This window comes from Sinocyclocheilus rhinocerous, unplaced genomic scaffold (assembly GCF_001515625.1).
Source record: "Sinocyclocheilus rhinocerous isolate Xijiao unplaced genomic scaffold, SAMN03320098_v1.1 scaffold1829, whole genome shotgun sequence".
Classification (NCBI taxonomy): Eukaryota; Metazoa; Chordata; class Actinopteri; order Cypriniformes; family Cyprinidae; genus Sinocyclocheilus; species Sinocyclocheilus rhinocerous.
The window spans coordinates 896,364-908,976 of record NW_015650027.1 but is presented as its reverse complement, the minus strand read 5'-3'; the positions used below and the strand labels follow the sequence as shown (position 1 = coordinate 908,976).

The 12,613-nt window shown below is 37.3% G+C and overlaps 1 protein-coding gene across 2 annotated transcripts in view; it reads right to left on the bottom strand.

Moving 5' to 3' along the window:
* LOC107711437 (S1 RNA-binding domain-containing protein 1-like) overlaps window positions 1-12,613 on the bottom strand; it is a 63,727-nt gene that overhangs the window by 11,370 nt on the left and 39,744 nt on the right. Inside the window, exons 17-19 of one of the 2 annotated variants that reach the window (XM_016516429.1) lie at window positions 7,346-7,452; window positions 5,428-5,595; window positions 3,829-3,981 (exon numbers count right to left, since the gene is read on the bottom strand). In XM_016516429.1, the coding sequence (XP_016371915.1) occupies window positions 3,829-3,981; window positions 5,428-5,595; window positions 7,346-7,452 (428 nt within the window). Of the gene's footprint in view, window positions 1-3,824; window positions 3,982-5,427; window positions 5,596-7,345; window positions 7,453-12,613 lie in introns of those variants that run through there. The other variant, XM_016516430.1, reaches the window with a different exon arrangement.

The window sequence follows — 12,613 nt, the reverse complement described above, 5'->3', positions numbered from 1 at the left end:
AGAGAGAGTTTATAACCATAACTGTACAAAAAGCATATATATAGAACTTACTGTTGATCAGCACATACTGCAGACTGGGGTGTCTAACACAGCATCTTTTTTACGGAATCCAAAAGACTCAAACACTGCCAAACTAATTTTTTTGCATGTCGTTAGCTAACTATGGTTGTAAGTTTCGTCGTAACCAGCATACTTCAACAATCTTTTCTGAAACCATAGTTTTTCACAAACAGCATCACAAATGTATGTAGTTGGAATTACAGCTCTTGTCCGTTTCAATCTACTGTATATATTTTATCATGTTAACAATCAGCATGGTTTTTGAAGAGTACCCATGTCCATAAATGCATAAGGAAATGACAAAAGAGGGAACCTGTGATGAATCAAACATCAAATAAAGCAAAACGATGGGCAAGAAAAAATAGTGAAGCAATCATCAGGTGCCATGTTCATTACAGCACCTTCTATGAGATCTCAAATTAATTAATTAGTAGTTATTATCACTCCACCACTTGCGCATGATGTCATTAACAACAGTCCTATATTGTTGAAACCATAGATAGGCTATATACACTAGTCCACATTTGAAGTGGATCAGAACCTTTCATCAAAGTTGTCCTAAAACCAAAATGCGTTCTTGTCTTAGGTCAACTTTGATGAACTTTTTTGCTCCACTTCAAATGTTGACTACTGTATATAAACAGATGCCTCATTAGTGGTTGTTTCTATGAGCCTCTATATGCAAGGCGTCCACTATATTAGAATGGTGAAAGCTGGTCCATGAGAACTCAAGAATATACAGTATGCTTGTTTGAATATCTATATCTGCAATAGACTTCAGCTGATGGTTTTGCAATAAAACAAGACTAAGCCATTAGCAAACACATTACAGTTACCATAGTTTAAAAACCTGTAATATAGAGTTAATACATATAAAAACACAAACCAACAGATTCCCATTTCTACTGGAATTTAAATTTCAGCGTTATTTACAATCAAAATGACAAAATGGCAAACACATCAACAAAGGAGTCGATGAAGGTGTGACAATGTGACAATGTTACTTACAGTTTTGGGAAATTGGTAAAGTCAAGACTAGTTGGTCAATTTATCCAACATACTATGGTAGTTAATCAGCAAGTCACGTCGTTGTATGGGAAACACACCCCATATAGTTATTGCCGCTGGATTATTTAGGATATTATCATACTTGTAGTATTAACACAATATTTAATGTTTTAAATATCATGGTTAATCACTACCTTCCCCCTTCATGCTCTTGCAAATTACTGAAGAACAAAGAAAGCGCTATCAGTTACTGTGGCTATAATAAAATGGCACGTCACAGAAAACTGGTCAAGTGAAAGTGAGTTTATTTTGGTAAGGAGGTCCCAATAAGAGCTAACATCAACCTTTGTTTCACAGCTAATACTTAAATACTAGAGATGGTCCATCAGGGGGTCAGTGCTACATATTGTGTATGCATATTTGTGTGTGTATGAGTGGGAAGTGGTGGGGCTAAGGGTATCAAGTTCATCACATTAGAGCAACATGATCCGCCATTACCGTCCACTGGACCACGCTTCGCAAAGCGCCGACGTGCAACGAAATCACTCACGAAATGGAGGGAGACAAGCTGCATGTTTTCACAAGCACAACGTGTGACTGATTTAAGCCACCTCCTGTCCTAACTTCACAAATATTAAGCGCAAACCAGTCACGGATGCAGCGAGGGGCGTTTTTCCATTTCATTTCTATTCTCATTAACTGCTGCATTTATATGAATGAGAATGAGAGAGGAAGTGAAAAGGCCTGTCCAATAATTTGCAAAGGGAAAGAGAATGAGCTGGTGAAACAGAGGACAAGAGTGATGAACCCAGTGCATAAATGGGTTACAGATTGTTGGGAATACGTCAAGCTTGTCATCATCATTATAAAGACATCGCTCAGACGGTTCTGCTCGCATCATTAGCTTTATGATTCCAGCCCTGGCTGAAGCTCGCAACATATTTGATACATTTTATTAGCAATACCCAGAATTCCTCCCAAGCCCCCTAGAAACCCTTGTTTAATGTCCGCTACATTAGCTGGGCGTTACATTACCAACTCAGCACTGCTGGTGGCCATGTTTAATCAAATCCTGTTACTCCAAGAAAAATATGCCTGGGCTCATGATGACAATTGGAGTGGAGCAACGTCCATTAGCATAGCATTTGGTAACGATAGAGAATGGTGATAATACAGGGGACTGCAAGGGAGGCTTTTCTGCCTGGTTTAGTCGGAAATGAAGCCTAACGGAGAGAAATGAAAACAAACAGAAGGAGAGGAGAGGAGGGAGGATATGACAGGATGATTATTCCCCCTCTCCATGCCCCTAAGTGGCTTTATTAGACTTCTAACCCTAAAAGGCGCCTCTGACGACAGATCAGTCAGAGAAGGAGTGGATGGACACGCATACGATTCACACATGCATATACAGAGGTGTCTATAGTCTCAGACCAGCAGTTAAAACATGTTCAGTTTTAAATCTATTTAATTAATACTAATTTCATTTTTTTAAATATTATATTGATTATTATGCAATATGATTTGTAAATTACAAACTATCTATCTACAGTGGGTACGGAAAGTATTCAGACGGAATGGCAGAGGATCCCCAATTCCAGGTGTGAAAAACTTGTTGCATCTTTCCCAAAAAGACTCATGGCTGTATTAGATCAAATGGGTGCTTCTACTAAATACTGAGCATTTTTCAGTTTTTCTTTTTTAATAAATTTGCAAAAATGTCAACAATTCTGTGTTTTTCTGTCAATATGGGGTGCTGTGTGTACATTAATGAGGAAAAAAAATTAACTTAAATGATTTTAGCAAATGGCTGCAATATAACAAAGAGTGAAAAATTTAAGGGGGTCTGAATACTTTCCGTACCCACTGTATCTATCTATCTATCTAAATTCTATTTAAATAATATATAAATATTTTAATTCTATTTATAATTTTTAAGTAGAATTTATAATATACAATATCAAATGCATATTCAATATAAAATTCTGGCCTACAAATAGTACAGAAACTTCAATATTTCTTCAAGTCATACATTTCTTTGTTTTACTTTTTTATAAAATCATTTTTGGCAACTTTGTTTATTTCCAGGTTTAACTGGAAAAAAAAATCCAGATTTTCAGTGTGGTCTCAGATTTTTTTCAGTTTGTACACAACTGCACATATACATGCAAAGTCACAAAATGAAGTGTAATTGCACAAGTACACACACTGTGCTACAACTGAAGCCAAAGTACGACATCAGCTATGAAGGAAATGAAAAAGTGAGTAATAGGCAGTGAATGAATGTCTTGTTCCTAAATTATAGTTACCATTCACCAATAAATCCTCCAAATTCCACAGCATGCGGATGCCTTGCCCACGGTTCATATTCAATTTTCAAAAACCTCTTTCACATGCACACACTGATTTTGATTTAACTTGCAGCTGTCATGCACGCAAGCACATCCAAACCACAGGGCATCCGTGCGCACATCTTCTGGAAGCAACAGGCACAAGTGTCAGATTGGAGTAGTCTAAACAGACTTGAGCAGCACAGCTGCGGGGAGAGCGTCATTCACTGCCAGAAAGTGCGGAGCACACGCTGAATGTGCTTTTCATATGAGCGCCAGCAGCTCGCACAACTCTCACACTGAGCAACACAGGACCAGATGCTCCCACTTGAGGTAAACACTTGTTACCACTTGGGTCAATCCTTAAGCAGATCCAATGATCATCTGCAGTAGTGCAGTAACGTGATAGTTTAGTGCCACGCTCTGTTCTCACCTCAAGGCGATGCTGTAGGATTCGGGATGGATGCAGGTTTGGTCCAGTGGGTTAAACTGGTTAGAGGTGATCCCAGAGCCTTTGACTTTTTTCTTCTCAGCTGTCTGTTTCAGAGGAACCTTGAGGTCTTCGTTCCCTCCAGAACAGACACTGCTTGAAGCAAAATTACAAAAACATTGAGGGTAAAATATCTGAATTATAAATTTGCTTTTACATGTGATTTGTGACCTATAAATTGTAATTATTTCTTCTTCATTTTGTAGAGATTGTGGTCAGCTGTGTCACTTTTTAGTTGCATTCTACAAGAAATTAGATATATCTGATGATATCCTGACGCATTATAATACATATGAATAAGTATAAGATTATTTAATCTAATCAACGGATTAGATGAAAGCGTCTATTACATATAACCATTAAATTATGAGAAGAAAATGGTCAAGTGATACAACTTGCCTCACATTGCCCCAAAAAGATTAATATAAATGAGAAAATAAGTAAAAGAGTAAAATTATTCATTAAACAATCCTTATTTGCTGCACAATAATTACATTTTTGGAGTGTCTATTTACACTAAGTGCAAATAGCCCGCCTTGTTGGCAGAGGCTATTTACAGTAGCTCCACCCACAAACGTGTGATAGGTCAACAGTATAAAAGGCGGCCGACAATCGTCAGCTTCAGTGGTGTAGATGGTAAAGTGCGTACCATAGTCTTTTTGACGCAATCGACCCAGGTTCGAATCCACCTTTTACCAAACTTTTTTTTTCTCCCTTTTCAAATCTCATATCACATTGGAAAGGCATTTATTTTCAATAAAAATGAAGTAAATGATCAAAAAGTTGAAAATAAAGTATCGGGTAGGGTTAGGGTACGTGTAGGGAGGGGCTTTATTGTCCCAATAAGGTGGCATCCATTTAATAATTTGAATTAAAATGATAATTTACACTCAATATGTTATTACTGCATACTGTTTTATAATGTACTACAACACTGAGGTGCAGATAATTGCCACTATTTGCAATAAGTTGTATAAATAGCAGAAAATCCAGCTATTTTAACAGTGTAAATAGAATCCACTGCTATTTGCACTTAGTGTAAATAGCCTCTATCGCTATTTACACAGTGCAAATAGCCGCTGCCTTATATTTTTAACAGTCAGCCAGGGAAAGGTTTAATATTTAGAACATTTTAATGCAGTCAAAAGTTTTTCAATAGCACCTGTGGCATTAATAGTATTAATAATTATTATTAATAATAATTACATTCATTTATTAATTAATATGAATTAACAATTGAAATTGTATTTTCTCCATTTGGAGGCAAAGCCCACCATTACTATTGGTTAAGCCACTGACACATTAACCAAAAAATGAAAAATTTTTAATATTATAATTCGCAGCTAAGGTTTAGACAAATAATTTACATAATTTTAGACACTGGCCATTTATAAATATATGATACAATATATGATAAAAATAATGCATAATTATTTTAGGTTAAGGGGGCGACACATCTTATCCCACTACCCCCTACATGATATAAAGGCAGCTTGGAGCAAAAACATGTAACTGTAGAAGTGGCGTGATTTGGACGTGTACCTGCGTACGGTCTCAGGGTTGATCCTGATAAAGCCGGCACACTGCTGGAAGCTCTTAGGACCGAGGCCTTTGACCAGTTTCAGCTGCTCTCTGTTGAGAAAAGGCCCGTTCTTTTCTTTCCACTCCATAATACTGCGTGCTCGCCCTGCGTTCAGACCTGCTATGTGCCTGATAAAACAAAACACCTCATTTAAAAAAAAGGGAAAACGGTAATGCTTTAGTATAGGGACAAATTCTTACTATTAACTAGTTGCTTATTAGCATGCCTATTATTAACATATTGGCTGTTTATCAGTACTTGTAAAGGACACATTCTGCATGACCATATTCTACATTCCCAATCCTACCCAATACCTAAATTTAACAACTACCTTACTAATTCTTAATAATCAGCAAATTAGAAGTTTTTTGAGGCAAAAGTCAAAGTTAATGTCTTGTTAATAGCGAGAATTGTACCTTAAAAAAGAGCATTCAAAACATATTAAAAATGCTGTTATGTTTTCTACATTTTTCAGTTTTTTTTCTAATGTGCTAGGCTAGCAAGTTTTGCTATTTTTCTCACCTTTTGCTATTTTTGAACACCTTTTATGCTTTACGCAATGAAACTTCTTAGGTCGCAATGAGATTTAAGTGATTTAAGTGATTCCTGAGTCAAATATAACAGTTATTCGGTCCAAAAAACCTAAATGTAATCTCTCACATCTTCCCGCCGGTTCAAATCCTGTTTGTTTTTGGAATTAGTCATTGATTTATACGTCAATACCAAGCATTAACCACACATCCTGAATCAAGAGCTTTGCTTTAAAAGTCCACCCAAGGCCATGGAAATTTCTTTTCATACTTATGTAATCCGTACATATTCACAAACAAGAAGTCCGATATTAGTAAAATATTGAGAACATTTTCCAGCAGAATTACCAAATGGCTGCCTAAGATCTCATAATCTTTTTGACCTTTCCATACAAAACAGAAAGGTATTGAGACCATTTTTTTTGTGAGGCGGTATGGGCAATTCGAAGTGGCAGCTCCCCTAAAAGCAGCTATGTAAACATTATATGTCATCACTTATAAATAAGGGGTGAATAACACTGGAGCCACGAACACGTCGTCTGGAGCTCTGGTACTGAGAGCTCATTTAAAGTCAGGTAAACAGATGACCTGATCCCAGCCTACCTCACGAGCATTTAACCCTGCATGTTAATGGGATCACACAGCTTTCCAGCTCAGTATAGTGATGTATGGGTGTCTAAGTACACCATAAGTCAAAGGCATAATCCTAAAGAGTTAAATACAGAAATCTGATATTTGTGAAATGTGCGTATTTCATTCTAATGCTTACATGTATCTGAATGAATGCATTGACGAAACATGAAAGTGTACCTGCTTTCATCAAAATATTTTTTAACTCGCTTATACTAACTTCTAGTGTTGAACGAAGGATTTAAAAAAAAAAAGAATAAGCTGTGTAAATGAAAGCTAACATTTCGAAGGCACATCTAGGGGCATGTAGACGTGATCCTGATTGTATTCCGGAAATATATTATTCCAAATCACTGTTTTCCGTACTGCAAACAATTTGCAATTACTCATGAAATCCTACAAGGTATTAGGCAGAGTGAGTGGATGTAATGAATGTGTACATTTCGGTGTTTCTGTAAGTTTATGTGACTAATATTCGAGGCAGTATATCTCAATTTGTGTATATGTTAGCGAGCGGCAATGTTTGTGTATGTAGATCACAATGTTTGTGTGTAGTGGGGATGTGAAAAGATGTTACGGTGCGTGCGTCTCTGAGTGTGTGTGTGTGTGTGTGCGCGACGTGTAGGGTGTCAGACTAAACAGAGCGCTAAGCAATAACGGGGAGGCGAGTGAGAAGTTGCCATGTTGTGACTCCTGCTGGAAAGTATTTGGCCTCTACCTCATCAGCGTCTCTGAACAGATGTTGATGTCCACTCCCACGAAGCTCACACACTCCTGCACCACCCCATCCAGCGCTGCCCTCAGCAAACTCTGTGACACGTCGTGCTGGAAAGAGTGACCACAGTCTTAGAACGTGTGTTTGTGCAAGAAAGGAAAAGGAAGGGCTCTGTTCTTGACCTGGGCTCTGAAAACGAAATCAAACACCTTGAAGATGTTTTTTCCAGTATGTTGACTTGATTCAATCACAATTTTGACTTATATTAAAAGTTCACTAAATCGCTACGGTTACTTTGAAAATAATTAAAACGGTAAAAGTTCTACTCTGTGTCTTTCGAAATGTCAAGAAAGTCTACATCTATTAGATATCTCAGCAACAAATCGTGCTGTCTCAGTCACTTTCCAAAAACAAGCCGCTTTGCAAGGCCAATGTTGTGTCATTGGCAATCAAACGGTAACCCTAAATACTTTGTGGTGTTCATGCTGGTCTGAGGGGGAAAAAAGAGACGGCAGAATAAAAAGGCAGCCAATGGATTGCTTTGCCTCAAGAGACACGGAGAGAAGGTCTGAGGCTGTTTTCATTGGAAAGCATCTGTGACACTTCAAAGTCCTCTCACAGGGGTTTTCCATTAAGTGCAGGGAATTGATAAAGTTAATCCAGCCGAACTTTTCACACTTAGGAGGCGGTTTTCTAAAATGGAGATGGAATTCAAAGCAAAGAAAACCACAAGGCCAAATTCAAAACTGACCAAAATTAGGAGCAAGCAGGGAATTCTGACAAGCCTTTGTCTGTCTTGCATTGGGACCAGTATCCATATGGAAGAAGTTATACCAATGCTTGAGACCTGCTAAGAAGAATGTGCAATTCTTCATTTGGAAGAACTCACTACGACTTTTACAAGATTTTCATTTTCATGTACTAGCTACAGTTCACCATGGTGGCTTGGGAGAAAAACATATAATTTTACTCATATTTAAAGTTGCAATGAAATGGAAGTAGCAATAGACTTTTTTCTTTTGTATCGTGACATACACCTATGGAAGCCCATTTCCACTATTGAATAAAAAAAAAAAAAAGTAATTGCGACTTCTCAGAATTCTGACTATTTTTCTCACAATTCTGACTTTTTTCTCAGAAATGCACAATAAAAACCCGCAATTCTGACTTTTTTTCTTGGAATTGTGAGATATAAACTCGCAATTGCGAGTTATAAAGTCCAATCCTGGGGTGGGACTGATATGTTCTCAAAATTGTGAATTTAATTCTCACAATTATGACTTAATAACTTGCAATAGTGTGTTATAAACTCAGAATTGCGCGATATAAACACAATTATGAGACAAAAAAGTCAGAATTGTGAGTTTATGCCTCGTAATTCTGACTTCATTTCTCAGAATTGTGAGTTTATATCTTGCAATTCTGACTTCCATTTCTCAGAATTGAGTTCATATCTCGTAATTCTGACTGTATAACTTGTAATTGTGTGTTTATATCTCACAGTTTTGAGGAAAAAAGTCAGAATTGCGAGATGTAAACTCACAACTGCGAGAAAAAAAGTCAGAATTGTGAGATAAAAAAAATCTCAATTACCTTTTTATTTTTTATTCAGTGGAGGAAACGGGCTTTAATATACATCAGAGTGAAATGGATTATCGAAAAAAAAAAAAGTACAGTAGGGCAGTTGCTATACTTACTTATTGTGTACATACATGTTTTTACATTGTACTTGTATTTAAAAATACCTTTCTGTAATCACATCTGTAATTAATTTCTGTAGTTAGATCTGCAATTACCCTGTCGACTGTACTCCTATACCTTAGCCCACTCTTAGCCCACAGACCACCAAAACCTGTCCCTAACCTTAACTGTGTACCACCTCAACAGCAGCATTTTTAAGTTCAACATGAACACAATAAGTACATTGTACTAGGGCTGTAAAAAAAAAAATCGAATTTCGAATATTCGTCGAATTTAAAATAAAAATCCACATTCAAATGCAAAAACGTTGCATTCGAATTTTAGGTGTGCGTTAAGAAGGCAGCCTTATCAGTGGCGTACGAGATGCGATGACGATGTAAGTGTCGTTGCATTATAATGTTTTTGTTAGCCTATCCAGTTGAAGCCACTAGATGCAGCGCTGCTGCGTTGTTAATAACAAATATTGCGGGAAAAGAGAACATCAATGCGGAGAAGATCTTGTTTACGTCAAAACTGAAACCAAGCCATTCACACAGAACGCATATTTCGCGCATTTTCTAGAGGGACATCACCGTTGCACTCGCGCCTCGCACAAAAGAGCCGCATGTTTAGAAAGCCATGTAAAATTAATGCAAGTTCAACTTTGAAAAAACATGTTGGCGGGTTTTTTTTCCCCCATCCCACTGCATCTCAAGTTTTTAAATGAAAAATGTATTCTGTGTGATCGGCTTTCGGCCTCTTTGTATTAAACTATGAATACATACATGATGCTGTTTTGTTTATAGTCGTTTAAGCAACTTAATTATAATTGGTTTATAAACATTATTTTAAACATTATGCACTTTTTTCACAGATAGTCATGTTTTCTTATACTTTGAATAAACGTGCATTAGTAATATTTTGCTCGATGCGCCCTCTTGTGGCCTCAGGAGAGAAGCCAAAAGCTTTTCTTCACCCTAACTGAAATTATGCATTTTAAATTCGAATAGAATTCAAATTTTGATAATATTTAAGTACAAAATTCAAATTTAGTTTTTCAGCCATTTTGACAGCCCTACATTGTACCTAACAATTATTACAATTAAAATAAAACCATTTATAGCAATAGACATGATGGGAGTTCAACACCTTAGAAAACACAAATGTAGATAAACTACTGAAATAGCTCATTGACTCCATCTACGACCTAAATAGATTCAAAGCTCTTTTGATGAATTGTTGAGCATGTGACTTCTAAAACACCAGCTGGTTTATGGTTGTAAAAGGATGATGAGAAACTTCAAGAGGTCAAAAGACTGTGTTCTCTAATTTTCTTTTTAATTAGGGGAAAACCCAACAGCAATGACAGTTTATGGTGGTTTGGGAGTGTACGACATGTATTGCCTGTTCTGTGTACATTTCTGTGTGTAAATTTACAGTGTGAGTAAGATCTAATGCTCTCAAGTTGTCTTTGCGTGCACTAGTGTGTCATTGTGTTTGTGTGAATACAAATTCAGTATATTAAACAGACCGAGAAGCCCACGGGCCTCTTATAGCTAACTCAATATACACATTCAACCTCCCTTGTGCACACACGAATACACACAGTCACACACTAACACAAGAACAGGCAGAAATAATAAACATAGACATAGACGATATATTTCCCTCATATTTGGACGCAGTGGTTTACTTTCAGAGAGTGTTAGTGTTTGAAATTACACAACCAATGGGAAAAAGTAAGAAGTGGGTCTGAGATGGTGTGAATCGGGATACTTTATCCCAATATCTTTTGTTTTAATCATTCTGGGACACTTTACAAATCAACTTGCTTTATCATGAGAAGAATAGAAAACATGAAACAGTGTAGAGAACCTTATTCTATAACTAAGTTTGGAGGATACATATATGGTGGATATTCAGTTTTTAAAGACTGACTGTTAATATCCATCCATGGCAATCATGTTTCACATTAAACACAGAGCAACGCAATGAGCTAAAGAACTGTTTTCCAATGTAATAAAATGCAGTGCGTTTGGACTGTGAAAATGCGGCCAAAAACATGGAGAATGTCAAAGTGGTCTGAGAAGCAGATGTTCCGTAAAAAAAAAAAAAAAATCACCCTCAAAACAAATGTTGTTGCCTAGAGAAATCTGATATTGTAAACTCATTAGGAGATCTGGCTGTTTGTCCACAAAACATATGTCCGTCGAGAACAGGCACCAAAACACTCAAAGAAAAGGTGTGATAAGAGATATTATGGGATGAGCAGACTTTCCTCTTCTTTGATGGCTGAAAGAATTTTGTGCATGGGTTGATTTAAATATTAAAGGGGTCATATGATGCGATTTCAAGTTTTCCTTTCTCTTTGGAGTGTTACAAGCTGTTCGTGAATAGATAAGATCCCTAAAGTTGCATTCTAACACGCCCCCACATATCTACGTCACTATGTGGGAAGATTTGCATAACGCCGCCCAAATGTTCACGCAAAGAAAGAAGGCGTAACGTTTATTCTCACTGTAGTATTGTTGTTGCCGCCGCCGCCATGTCATGGAGACGCTGTGTTTTGTTGTAAAAGCGAAACTACTTTGTTTGGCCTTCCAAAAGAAGACGATATCCGCTTCGTCATGCCTAGAGCTGATCCGTGCTGGTCGCTGAGGAAATACATAAATTTCGCACTATGGATCGCCGGATCGGCTATCACCGTGGATGAAGCGGAGTCCAGCCCGGGGTCGTCACATATGGTTGCCGCAAGCCCGCCGGCTGCTCTTTCGTCGAATCCGCCGGCCGTGCCGTTCTATAGCTGGCCAATCACAGCTCACCTCGCTTTTTCAGACCGATGAGCTTTGTAAAAAGCGATGCGTTTCAGAAAGGTGGGGCATAGAGGAGAAACAATAATGTACAGTATGTGGAAAATAATGTGTTTTTGAACCTTAAACCGCATAAACACATTTCATTACACCAAATACACAAAATAATGTTCTTTTTAGCAACATCATATGACCCCTTTGCAGTGAAATGGAATTTAGGTTTTAATGCTCAGTTCTTCGTTAACAGAGTAAATGAAATTAAATGAAATGAAATAAAAATGATGGACTCCTGCAGGTAGGGTACCTCATATATAAGTACTGCAGTGCAATGGAGATGAGGTGTTAAGGCTCAGTTTTTTGTTGACAAACAGAGTGATGGAATAGTGTCCTATTAGATATGACTGAATGAAGATAAATAGAAATGGTTTAGACCATCACAATGGTAACATCTCAGTGGGTTAAGGATGACTGAGATATTGAGTGACTGCTAGGAATTGAAGTGGCTGAGCTATGCGGGTTATAGCAAAGAGCAGAATGTGTGTTTTGACCTGACAGGATCCGGATGACTGCCACTGGAACAAGGACATCTGTGTGATAACATTTACTGTCTAGCCGTATACAATGGAGTAATCTTATCCAAGCAAAGACAGAAAAGCATTCATCACAGACTGGAAGAGAATCACACTTTGCAAATATCTTTAAGTTATCACCATAACACTGCACCAGGTTGTGCATTTTCTTAAACTTTCAGTTAACGTAATTAGTAATGGTTTTAAAAAAC